General features: G+C 33.5%; 1 protein-coding gene and 1 pseudogene across 1 annotated transcript; both read left to right on the top strand.

The window, feature by feature from the left end:
* Positions 1-5737: 5737 nt before the first annotated feature.
* On the top strand, positions 5738-8393 carry LOC136208043 (beta-1,3-galactosyltransferase GALT1-like). Its single transcript, XM_065998886.1, has 6 exons — positions 5738-6500; positions 6991-7214; positions 7308-7589; positions 7799-7927; positions 7995-8174; positions 8280-8393. Exons 1-6 carry the CDS (start codon positions 5738-5740, stop codon positions 8391-8393), a joined length of 1692 nt encoding a protein of 563 aa, XP_065854958.1.
* Positions 8394-10879: 2486 nt separating this feature from the next.
* Positions 10880-12524, top strand: LOC136208042 (aquaporin NIP2-1-like; annotated as a pseudogene).
* The last annotated feature ends 228 nt before the right edge of the window (positions 12525-12752 follow it).

The following is a 12752-nucleotide window of genomic DNA, read 5'->3' as shown; positions in this document are numbered from 1 at the left end:
TCAACAAAACAATCAATCAAATGCCGATTGAAACAGAATTGAACATTCAATCAACTAAATACTATCCAAACAATACATAATGAGGCATAATTAATTGAACCAATAGATCAAGTGGGTGAATGAGCACCTTGAAAGATCCTCGAGAATTTCGTGAGTTCAAACAGATTTAAAGAAGTTGGGATCAAACGAAGAAGTGTAAGGTGGTGCAGAGAATTGGTTTTCACTTTAGCACAGACAGGAAATGGGTGTTTCCATTCCCTACTTGCGTCTGATTTCAGGGAATTTGATTTTTGAAGACGAAGGGAATGATTTTGGAAATCGTTCAACTGCAGAACTAATAGACAGATCTCTCTTGAGTTCGCCGCTGAGCCGTTTCTTTGTCTCCTCTTTATCGAAACGTTTTCTCTTTGATCCTTATGCAAATTGGGCAATTTCATTTCTTTTTTTTCCTTTTTTTTGGTCAAATTTTCTATTAAATTCCAATATCATAGGACTTTCATTTCATGTCCAGTCTATGACAATTCCTTTTACTATAGTATGATTATTATTTTATTTTTTTGAGAGAAGTATGCTTAATCTTTTTATTTTAAGAATATGATTAAGTTTTTTAAAAATTCAAATATTAGAAAGTTTCCATCTTGGATATTATTTTTTAGGGTAAAGTTCAAATAAAACCCATGTGGTTTCACTAATTTTCAGATAAATGACTGTGGTTTACTTTTTGTCAAAACGATGATTGAGGTTTCGTACTTTTAATAATGCTATTAAAACTATCTTTAACGACCTGAAAATGAAAATTTTCAAGAATTAAAGTTGTTCAGTGTCATATTTTCTATGGAACTACATTTTCGATTTTAGAAAATCATCTTTTTTGGAACTTTCCCTCTCTAAACATTAACCTTCTCTCTTTGCCAAACATTATCTAAATAATCTCGAAATAAAAAAGTTGAAAAATTAAAATTGCTTAGAATATTAGTAGTTCTTAAAATATGTCATTTTTGAAATCGTCAATGGTGATTTTAATAGTATCAATCGAAAAAGTCCTTATTTTGCTAAAGTTGAAAACCTTAGTCCTCGTTTTGATAAAAAGTAAACCGCGGTCCTTTATCTGAAAATTAGTGAAACCAGAGGGATTTTATTTGAACTTTACCCTATTTTTTATAAGCAAAAGTGTATCACAAGGCTACATGACACAAAACCGAGACAAAAAAAACACCAGGAGCTCTTGCTTTAAATCTTCCCTAAGTTCTGAGACATCTCTTTGAGGATGTGCACTCCAGGGCAGAGAATCTGCATAGTTGGCTATCCAATTAGCACTTCTATTTCCTTCTCAGTAGACGTGACGAAGAGAAATCTCTCACTCTTTACCGATATAAGCTCCACAATGACCCCCACTAGAGAGGCGACCTCGTTAGGAGAATAAAATATCGAGAAATAAGGTCGATGCAGATCTTGCTATCAACTTCAAAATTACTCTTTTATACCCAACGACCAAGCAAGTCTCAAGCTACTCCGCCTTAACCACTGAGCAGACACCCATATTCTTAACAAATCCTTGAACCCAATCACTTTTGCTATCGCATATAAGACCGCCAGTCGCAGCTAAGAATTAGCTCCCTTTAACAACACCATCTATTTTGAGCTTGACCTAAGTGGTTCCGGAGGACTCCACCCAATCAAAACCTCTTCTTTAATGAGTTTGTGCACAACCAAATCATTGGAGAAAGTCTGATTACTATGAATGATGTCATTAACAGTCATCTTAATGCTTTCCTAAGAGCTGGGTGAGCGGATACGTAAACATAACCAGAAAGACCTGGTTTTTCTTCCTCATAAGCTAAGCCAGTTGAGGAAGAGAATCCTATCCTTGTTAAAGTCAGAGGTTTAACTGTGTCGTGAATGGAGTCTTGCTAAGGATAAGGATGCGTCAGTGGCAACTGGTCCTTCTTTGTGTGCAAGCCACTAAGTCAAGCGAAATGAGGAAAAGAAAAAGAAAAGGATTGACTAAAGAGAACGATAGAAACGAGGAGTTACCTAATATAAAGAAATGACTAAGCATAAGAAGTTACGAATAGAAAGATAAGCTAAAAGCAAGGATGTTAGTAACGAAAAGAAGAATACTACCTTCGTTTTTAGAAGTTCTTCCGAAGCGCTTTGAAAGAACTCAAGTTCAAGGCAACATATCTAGACATGATCCGAGGAAAGCCCTCCCCTCCTTTCAATATTTTTTGAATTCTTGTCTCAATCGATGGATCATACATTGCACATCCTAAGAAGCGGAGCCTAGGGCTGCTCTCTCCCTCTCAATTAGAATTGTTATGAAGAGGAATTCTTCCCTAAAGCCGAGACCTAACTAACATATCTAGTTTATCCCGCGGATTCCTCACCCTCAGGAGCACGAAGTAAGGAATAAAGCAAGAGTTACAAAGTAAGGAATGAAGTCTGTGTAAGCCCTAGAGTCCCCATATGGTTCTTCTTCTGGTATAAGAGGTTAGTTCTGGTTTAGTCAGGTTCCGTAAGCTTGATTGACTCATATACACTATTTATTACTCCATCTCTTTTGGTTTCGAGAGCCTCCCCCTCCCTGTCCTTACTCGTCTTTTGAAAGGTGTCATCCTGGATTCTTTTTTCATATGACGGGGAAAGTTCCGCACCTTTCTATAGAAATTTTTTCTAAAATTTTTCCTCGGGTCTCCCTATAAAACAGAATGAAAAGCCCGGGTGGAAGCACAAAAAAAGAGAGAGGAAATATTTCGCCGAATTTATAAATATTAATTTATAATTCTATTATTAAATCACAAAAAAAAATCTCTTTTTTAGAACTACTGATATGTGCAATTAGTGTAGAATAAGAAATAAAATATCTACGTTTTCTAATAATATCTAAAATCGACCCAACTTGTCAATGTTAGGGGTAAAATTGCTCTTAGCTACCAGCATTATGGGTAAAATTGCACTATTTTAGACGTTAATAGTAAAATTATTCATAGTTGTAAACGTTATGAGCATTTTTTCACATTTTTCCTTTTATAATTTCATTGTTTATTAATTTAAAACATGTCAATTTTAGACATTTTAAATCCGAACAGCAACAGCTCAATATAATTTTACCAAACACTAGTAATTAAACAGCTAATAATAAACAGCTAACAGCTTACTGCAACTGCAAATGCAAATGCAAACAGCTAACAGCAATAACAACAACTATTAGCTAACAGCTGAACCAAACAGGCCCTTAATTGTCGTATGCATAAATTGGATTATTAGAAGATGATTAAATCTTGTTAGTTCAGCAGAGTGAGTAATGGAATTAAACTCAACTTATTCAAATTTTTATTTTATTTTATTTAAATTTAAACTATAAAAGAAAAAACAAATGCAGGCACGGCCGGTGGAAATTATGCTCCGAATTCCGAAAATTATATACTCCCTCCTTCAGTATAATGAGAAACCCTTTGAATAGAAAATATCGACACACACAACACAACAACCGCCATTTGGCGTACAGTTGAAGTTTATTCGGGAAATTCGAAAGTTTAACTTCCTTTCCAAAACTTTCATCATTTCTTCTTCATCTGTTCTACTTCATTCGTCTTTGCTCTTTCTGCTCAGGTATGTCTCTCTTTCTTTTTCTATTCTATCTGTAAGTACGCGTCAGATTAGCGTTTGTTTTTGTGTTTCTGGCTTCAACTTCTTGGTGTCATTTATTTGATTTCTGTTATCTGTACATTTGATGGAGCTTAGTTTTAAAAGTGATAGATTATATGTCTCCGATTGTTGCGGTTTTTGATTTATCAATGCAACTTAGTTTCAGATTGAAGTTTGCTTTTGTTTATCTTTTCCTAAATTTTATTAACTATGGAGTTCAAAATTCCAAAGGAAGTAGGAACCCCTACTAGCTACTTAGTAATCGGCGTTTGTAACCACTTGATCATGGCACATGCATTTTATGATTACAGGAATTTAAGGACTGAACTGAATGACCGTTAAATTTGATAAAATGTTGTGCATTCTCATCATTAAGTTAATGTATTTCTGTAGTTTGAATCTTTCGTTCTCAAATGAGTCGGGTAAATTTCATCAATGGTGTACAACCTTTGCCTCATTTCACACTTTGGTGTACAACCTTCATTTTGTCTCACTAATATGTACGACCTTATAGGTGACCTCACACTTTGATGTATAACAGGTAAAAATGACCGGTCAACGTTTGGTCAACGCGCCACATCAGCATTTTTCATCTACCCATTAAAAAAGTGGGACCCACTTCTTGTTCAATTATTAAAATACCCTTCCCCTTTATACAATTACTAAAAAACCCTTATCCCCTTCCTTGTAACCCCTCTCTCTCTCTAAATCCCCCCCTCTCTCTTTCTCAAAAACTTTCAATCTCTCTTAATAGCAACAAAACAATTCTGGGATTGAATCCATTGACATTACCACACTTTTTTTCAACATTTAACAACCTCATTTTCATCTAATTTCCCTCCTTTATTTATTGTTCTTCAGGATCAAACTCGTCTCTCCCGGTTTAAAAAACAAACAGTCCACTAACCTTAAACCACTGCTCAACCGATTTCTCAACATCTCCTAACTCAACCAAGCTCAGCGATTCAAAAGAAATATCAAAATCTGGTGTTGTAACTCAGATAATACAGCACCAGATTCTGAAGAAGCAATATAGAAGATAACAAAGAAATAGAAAATGAATAGGTCGAGAAAAAGAGAATGAAGATAGGAGAATAAGACAAGATATTGCTGATAAAACTATCGAAGAAGCACCGAAAATGAACCTGGTGAATATAGAATAAGATATTTCTGATAAAACGGTCGAAAAAGAAGCACTGAAAAATAAACCTCCTCCTTCAAAGAAGGGAGAGGAAAAAGAACCACCCAAGATGATGACTGTTCTTACTTCAATTTGGTTTTTGGAATGAGGTAACCTGGTAACGAAATGCTAGAAAAAGAGAACGAAAAGAAGAAAAAACCAGAAGCAGGAAAGCTGCAGATCTCCAATGAATTGCATAATTAAAAAAACCAAATAGACTCAAAACTGGGATCTTATTAAGGAAAAGACGCTCAACCAGTAGCTCTTTGGTACATAAAAACATGTTATAAATTTGTAATTGTAAAGATGGTTGATTGATAATTTTGAATTAACAATTTTGTGCAGAGAAAATGAAAGGTCTAACATGGATTTAGAAAGTACAAATTCATTATTGTATTTGAAAGGAAAGATTGAAAGTTTTTTAGAGAGAAAGGGAAAGATAGAGAGGGGTTGCAAGGAAGGGGATAAGGGTTTTTTAGTAATTGTATAAAAGGGAAGGATATTTTAGTAATTGAATAAGAAGTGGGTCCCACTTTTTTAAATGGGTATATGAAAAATGCTGAGGTGGCGCGTTGACCAAGTGTTGATCGGTCATTTTTACCTGCTATACACCAAAGTGGGAGGTCACCTATAAGGTCGTACATATTAGTGAGACAAATTGAAGGTTGTACACCAAAGTGTGAAATGAGACAAATGTTGTACACCATTGATGAAATTTACCCCAAATGAGTCGGATTGGTTGATTGGAAAACTTACACTTGATTTTGGTTCAGGTTAGGAGATTGTTGCTCAAGCTCAATGCATTTCCTATATACCCTCCTCTCTCCCTATTTATAGGCCTCTGATTTTTCAGAGACGCCTTTGGGAATGTAACCATCATTGATTTCAGCGAAGGTCAGTTAAGCAAAAATGAAGAAAGGGCTTCTAAGTTTTCTTATTGTGTTTCTTTTTGTGATGATGGTTCTAAGAGCAGGTGTGATGAAAAATAGTTTTAGGGAGAGAACATTGTTGAATCCGATTGGTATGAATTTATCTAATCCTCTTGAATTGACTGATCTTGGACCTTCACCTGCATTTTATAGCCCAAATTCTGCTAGTCATGTGGTTTCTACAGGAACGGTAGTATCTAGTCTCTTTATCAGAAGGAACTTTTCCTATGAAATTCAGAATTCATTACTGACATGGCACCATATGAGGCACTTGGTAAACTATTCACAAGGTCTTACTAATGCAATGGGGGCTATTACGGAAGCTCAAGGTGCCTGGGAAAGCCTCGTGGACTATTTTATGAAGAGGGAACAAGGAAATGTGAATAAAAGTTCGCTTCATGATGTGAAGGAGAAAAAATGCCCTTATTTTCTCAACATAATGAATGACACAGAATTTGGAGATGATGGTTATAAGTTACGGATTCCTTGTGACTTTATTCAGGGTACTGCAATTACAATAATAGGCATTCCTAATGGTCTTCTTGGTAGTTTCCAGATTGACTTATCAGGGAAACCACTCTCAGGAGAGCCTCAGCCTCCCATTATTCTGCATTATAATATTCGACTTCTAGGTGATAAGTTAACTAAGGATCCTGTGATTGTTCAAAACACATGGACAACAAACCATGATTGGGGGGGAGAGGAGCGGTGCCATTCATCTGTTCCTGAAGATAACAAGAAAGGTATTGAAGTTTTCGTCTCTTCTTATTACCACTGCACCAAACATTAATGTTTTGTATCATTCTTTACCATCAAAGTATTCTAATTTCTCAAGTAGAAATGTTAATGTCTTTGGGCATCTAGGAATTTTTAACTTGATGTTCTTGCTTCTCTCCTAGCCTTTTTCCTTATTCTTTCAGTGAAATACTACTAATACATGGGAAAATATTCAAGCTTCAATATTTGAAATGACATATATGGTAATGAATAGAAAATGAACTGAAACTTTTCATTTTAGTCTCCTTAAAGAAATTATGAGATTAAGAAGGAATTAATTGATATAGATTTATCTTACATTTGTAACCTGCTCCTAGTTTTGAGCCATATATAATAAACTATGATCAAGGCATATTATTGGATATTTCTCTATTCCGGCCTATAAATGTAAAGAGGTATGCACTATTTTTATATATATTTCTCAATTCTGAGCTTCCTTTTTCTCATGTAGAGCAGTTGATAAGTTGAACCTGTGCAATGAATTGGTGGGTAAAGATTATAAGTTTACCGGATCCTCAAACATTTCTGTATCGTCATCGACGTCTAAGAACAGATCTAGAGTTAGAAGGTATTTCCCATTTAAGCAAGGGTACTTGTCTGTTATGACACTTAGTGTGGGAGAGGAAGGGATTCAGATGACAATTGATGGAAAGCACATAACATCTTTCGCTTATCGTGAAGTATTTCTATTGTTTTCCTCTTAGTTAGCATTTCTATCATTTTATTGGAATGTATACTTGCTTTTGCTCATTCTTTTCATGTGATGTCTATAGAGTTTGGAGCCATGGCTCATTAGTGAAGTAAGGATATCTGGAGACTTGAAATTAATATCGGTACTGGCGAGTGGATTACCCTCATTTGAGGAATCAGAACACATTGTTGATTTGGAGTCACTGAAATCAGCTCAACTAGTGCCGCACCAGCCACTAGATCTCTTTGTTGGTGTGTTTTCTTCTGCCAATAATTTTGAGCGCGGGATGGTTGTTCGTAGAACATGGATGCAATACCCAGCAGTAAAGACAAGAGAGGTTGCAGTGCGCTTTTTTGTTGGTCTGGTTAGTGATGTTATGGTTCATCTAATTTTATCATGCTAGACAAGATGTTCAAGTTGTTTTCATTATTGAGTGGGCTTCCTTCCATACATCATGTGCAATTTTCTTGGATTGATTATGATATCTATTCAGTTTTATCCTAAAAAGCTATAGTCTGAGTCTCATGATTAACCCAAACAAAGTATAAATTTGAATGAAATCATGTTTTGTAGCACAAGAACCAGATGGTCAATGAACAGCTCGGAGATGAGCTACAAACATACGGAGACATACAGCTGTTGCCTTTTGTCGACTATTATAGCCTTATAACGTGGAAGACTATAACAATCTGTATTTTTAGGGTAAGTTTTCACTTATTTGTGTATGTAGAATGTGGTTTTTTGTTGGCTCATTTTGTCTTTTTGACAGGCAGAAATTGTTTCGGCCAAGTATGTCATGAAAACAGACGATGATGCATTTGTTCAAGTAGATGAAGTTCTTGCTTCTTTGACTAAAACAAATGTGACAAATGGGCTTCTTTATGGTTTGATCACCTATAATTCCCAGCCCCACAGGAATGCTAACAGTAAATGGTACATCAGCCTGGAGGTAACTTTCTGCAAAATATATGTTGATTTACTATTTTTTTTTTCACTTTTCTGTAGCATGTGTTGTCTTACGTGCTTCTTGTTCTTTAATTTCCCTTGAGTAAAGGAATGGCCTCAGAATTATTACCCGCCGTGGGCACATGGTCCTGGCTATGTGGTATCAAATGACATTGCGAAAGCTGTTTATAGGAGACACAAAAATGGTCATTTGAAGGTATGAATACATGAGACTATCATTTGATATACATCTCTAAAAGTTAGGGACCTTATAATGTGTTTTTCAAAATAGATGGACTAAACAGTGTGTTAGGTAAAAACTAGAGGACTAATAAATTATTTACCCAAAGAATTATGATAGTTTAAACAAATTAATGTTGCTTTTGGCAACTCTAACTCTAGTTCAAACTTTTCATCTCTATTTTTTCTAACCATTACTTCATTTCCTAGATTCCAAAAATATATTATCTAATTTATTTCAATTCACATAATATTTTTATTAATATTATATTAAAATCTTTCATAATATCTCACCTAAAAAAACCTTTATTTGTTTTATTTTTTAAGAAATAGTAAAATACTCTCCAATACGATAGAGAGGTAAATAGTGATTCTCCATTTTTTCAAATCACTATAAGAATCTCTGAAATGAAAAAAAAATTTGGCTATGCTTGGTTTTGAAAATGACATGAATATATTTTTTCAGTATTCATTCCCAAACTTTATAAAAATGGACTTTGAGATTTATCCGAAATTAATGGGCCAAAATCCCAATGAATAGTTGATTTTTTTAGCTCAATCCACTGTTTTTACGGCCCACAAAAATAAAATAATAAAAATAAAAATAGGCAAATTATATGACACTAGAATCTTATCAGTAATTAATTAGATGTGATTCTTTAAATTATATTAATGATAAATTAGTATGTGATGCACAAGAAAAATTAATAAAATTAATATATTGTTACTTCCAACGTTAGTTTAGAGTTTAAAGTTTTAGGGTTTTGAATTTAGGATTTAAGACTTTGGGTTTAGGGTTTAGTCAAATTTTGTTTTTTTTCTAACAAAAAAGATAAAAAAAAAGACTTAGGTGAGTTTGATAAAACTTAAAATTAACTGTTGAAAAAATAAATATTAAATTTTAAGTGTTGAATATTATAAATACTGAAAGTATTAAATAGTTTAATTGTATAATATATATTAAAAATAAATATTGAATTAAAAAATATTACTCCCTCTCTCGTTCATATTATTTGTTAAAAAAAGATTTTTTTTAATTCATATTATTTGTCACTCTAGGTTTTCGATGTAAATTTTACTCATTTTACCTATATTAATAAGTTTAGCAATTAATTAACTTTTATATTTATTAAATTTAAATTTATTTATAAAAAAAATTAGGTTTAGTGTGTCTAAAATACATGGCCGGACCCGATATTGTCCTGATATTTCTCAGCTAGAAAATTCTACTCTATTTATATTTAGGCAAAAAGCATAATTAAACCCTTAAACTTTACCTATTTTAAGGATCAAGTCCCTGGTCAATTATTTTTTCATATTGAGTCCCTGATCATTAATTTTGTTATGGATTTGATCCTTATTTAACTTTTCCATTGAGTTTAGGAGATGAGAAGATCAATTTAGTGATTCTAATGTTGAAAATCACAAAATGGGAGAGGAGAAAATCGAGTTTGGAAAAATATACTGGAAGTTAAGTTCTATAAATTTCATTTTAATTTTTAATTTTTATCTCTCCTAGTTAAGGAATTCTTATTTTTATTTGTCCATGTCAACAAACCGAATCGCCTTAACGGTGTATGCAGTCCAAACTCGACGAAAAAGTTAAATAATGGCCTAATCTATAAAAGAATCAATGATCAAGGGCTTAATATGAAAAAATAAATGATCAATAGCTTAATTCTTAAAACACCCAAAAGTTCAGCCAAAGTTCATAAATATATCATATTTATTTATTTACCTTTATGACAGAAAAACTGAAAATCAAAATTAAGATGATAATAATTTGAGAATTCAATTTCAAAGCTGAAACGTGAAGAAAATTAAACCACACCAAATCAATAATCTTCCATCTAATCCAACATCCTTCTAAAAGTTGGATTTGGTTTGGATTAAATCCTTACGGGTTGGTTAAAAGCAATCCAATAAATTAATAAATTAATTATTTTTGGATTAAACTAGATTGGTTTGACTTTTTTTAGTACCCTTAGATTAGATTTTAAGGATATCCAACCATGAGCTAGATCAGTCCCTTACTCCCGATATGAAAATAATTATACATCATTATTATATCAGTACATGTTAATGCAGTTATACAGTGGAAGGGAAAGCCTAAATCAGACCCCTTCTTTCTTTCTTTTTTTCAAAAAAACCCTTGTTCAAATTTTCGGTAGCTAAAAATAAAATTCCGTCGTAATTTAATTATTTTCAAAAAAATTGACACATTTGGTAGAACAATGGAATTAACCACGAATTAAAAAAATCGCATTTCTTGTAACAAAAAAAATCGCATTTCTTACTAAATTTTTATCCATTAATCTCTCAAGTATTTGGTTATGTTCTTGCTATGAAGATTTAGATTCTCATTAATCATGCTATTGATTTCTAAATCAATAGTTAAGTTTTAATTATTCAATAAATAAATAATTAAATTCTAACTATTAATAGTTCAGATTTTAAAAGCGTAATTTTATGAAGAAAGTAGGTATAAAAAGGAGTTGGTGTCTAGCTTTCCCTTGCAAAGAAAGAATATATATGACCAATTTGTGGTTCTTCATTCATTGATTATCTCTTGCTCTATTACTCATTTATTTCAAAAAAGAAAATGACAACAAATCTGAGGCAGTCAACAACAGAAGATATAGAAATAGTGTCATCAGAATCTGGAAAAAACTCAATGAGTATTGTTCCAAGTTAGCTGCTTCAATGTCAGGAGGATTTATAGTTACTGTTATGATTTATGCTGTAGGACACGTCTCTGGTGCTCACATGAATCCTGCTGTTACTCTTGCTTTTGCTTCCCTTGGACATTTTCCATGGAACCAGGTCAGTCTATATTTATTTGTGCTAAAAGTTTTGAGTTTTGGATGTAATCAGGTATTATGAGATTTCTTTATTATTGTACCAACAATGTCGTAGAACTGGATAAAAAAACATGGAATCATACAATAATGTTAACTGCTAATTTAATCAATCACCATTGGATATAAACTTATTATGAAATTATGTTTATTCTGATTGAATTTCATGAAATTTGTTTGTGTACATCAGGTGATTGCTACAAGACACTTACATAATGGTAACGTGGGGCCATTTTTGTAACTTTGAGTATGTGGAAAGTAGTAGCTTAACACCTTCCGACCACACAACTGAACACATTGCATTATCAAAATGTTTCAGATCAATCCAATAAATAATTTCCGACACAATTTATCAATAATAATGCTAAAAGATATATCATATACCTGCTGATGGCCACATTTTGAGGCCACCAGCAAATACCTATCTCTTCTAGCCACATGACATGTTCATGAGGCAATTCGACTGACACGACATAAAAACGCAAAATTAGCATAGCTTATGAACAGACGCAATGCATAATTCTTTTCAGTTCAGTTATTGGATTTTTTTTAATGCAGGTACCATTTTATGGAGCAGCACAAATAACAGGATCAATATACGCTTCATTTACATTAAAAGTTTTACTTGAACCTATAAAAGATGTTGGGACTACTTCACCTTCTGGTTCAGATGTTCAAGCTCTCATAATGGAAATGGTTGTAACATTTACTATGATGTTTGTAACTTCAGCTGTTGCAACTGACACTAAGGCTGTAAATATCTATTACTACCCTTCCAAATTCACCTTTTCCCACTACTGCACAATAAAAAATAATCTCTATTCAGTATTCATTCACAGAATGTTTTTGTAATTTTTGCAGATAGGAGAGTTAGCAGGCATAGCAGTTGGTTCTTCTGTATGCATAACCTCCATCCTTGCCGGGTAAGCCATAGATACTGTAACTTTTATATATATATATATAGCCAAAGCTATGTAGCTAATGAGGTGTAGTGATGATCAGGCCAGTATCTGGAGGATCTATGAACCCAGCAAGGACACTCGGACCAGCAATTGCCAGTGGACACTACAAAAGTTTATGGGTCTACTTTGTTGGACCGGTGGTAGGAACATTGCTTGGAGCATGGTCTTATAATCTAATTAGAGTCACTGATAAAGCAGTCCAAGCAATTTCTCCTCGTTCTTTTTCACTCAGTTCGCAGAATGAGACGCAACGGTGAGCAAGCTACCAACAATGACCCTCTTGATACCCTGTGATGGCATTACATGTAAACAAAAGTAGTGCAAATGAATATAAAAGAAGCATGTGTTAAATAGGTTGCCAGCCAAGCGCTAATCTCCCTTTCCAGCTAAGATCATTCGAGCTTGATCATGATGCTTCTGAGCAAGCTAATGTATATTTCAAAGTAATAGTTAAGCACCAAGAACTATACACAAGAAGGCGGTGTTTTAAAGTCATTCAATCCAAAACCATCTGTTTTCATG

This window comes from Euphorbia lathyris, chromosome 10, assembly GCF_963576675.1.
Source record: "Euphorbia lathyris chromosome 10, ddEupLath1.1, whole genome shotgun sequence".
Classification (NCBI taxonomy): Eukaryota; Viridiplantae; Streptophyta; class Magnoliopsida; order Malpighiales; family Euphorbiaceae; genus Euphorbia; species Euphorbia lathyris.
The sequence above is the reverse complement of the archived record's forward strand: the minus strand, read 5'-3'. Positions and strand labels throughout refer to the sequence as shown.

Bases quoted from the DNA above. Each gene is read 5' to 3' on its own strand.
- LOC136208043 (XM_065998886.1), top strand. From the start codon at position 5,738: ATGAAGAAAGGGCTTCTAAGTTTTCTTATTGTGTTTCTTTTTGTGATG. The intron at 6,501-6,990 runs GTATTGAAGTTT...CATGTAGAGCAG, and splicing joins TCCTGAAGATAACAAGAAAG to TTGATAAGTTGAACCTGTGC. The intron at 7,215-7,307 runs GTATTTCTATTG...TGATGTCTATAG, and splicing joins CATCTTTCGCTTATCGTGAA to AGTTTGGAGCCATGGCTCAT.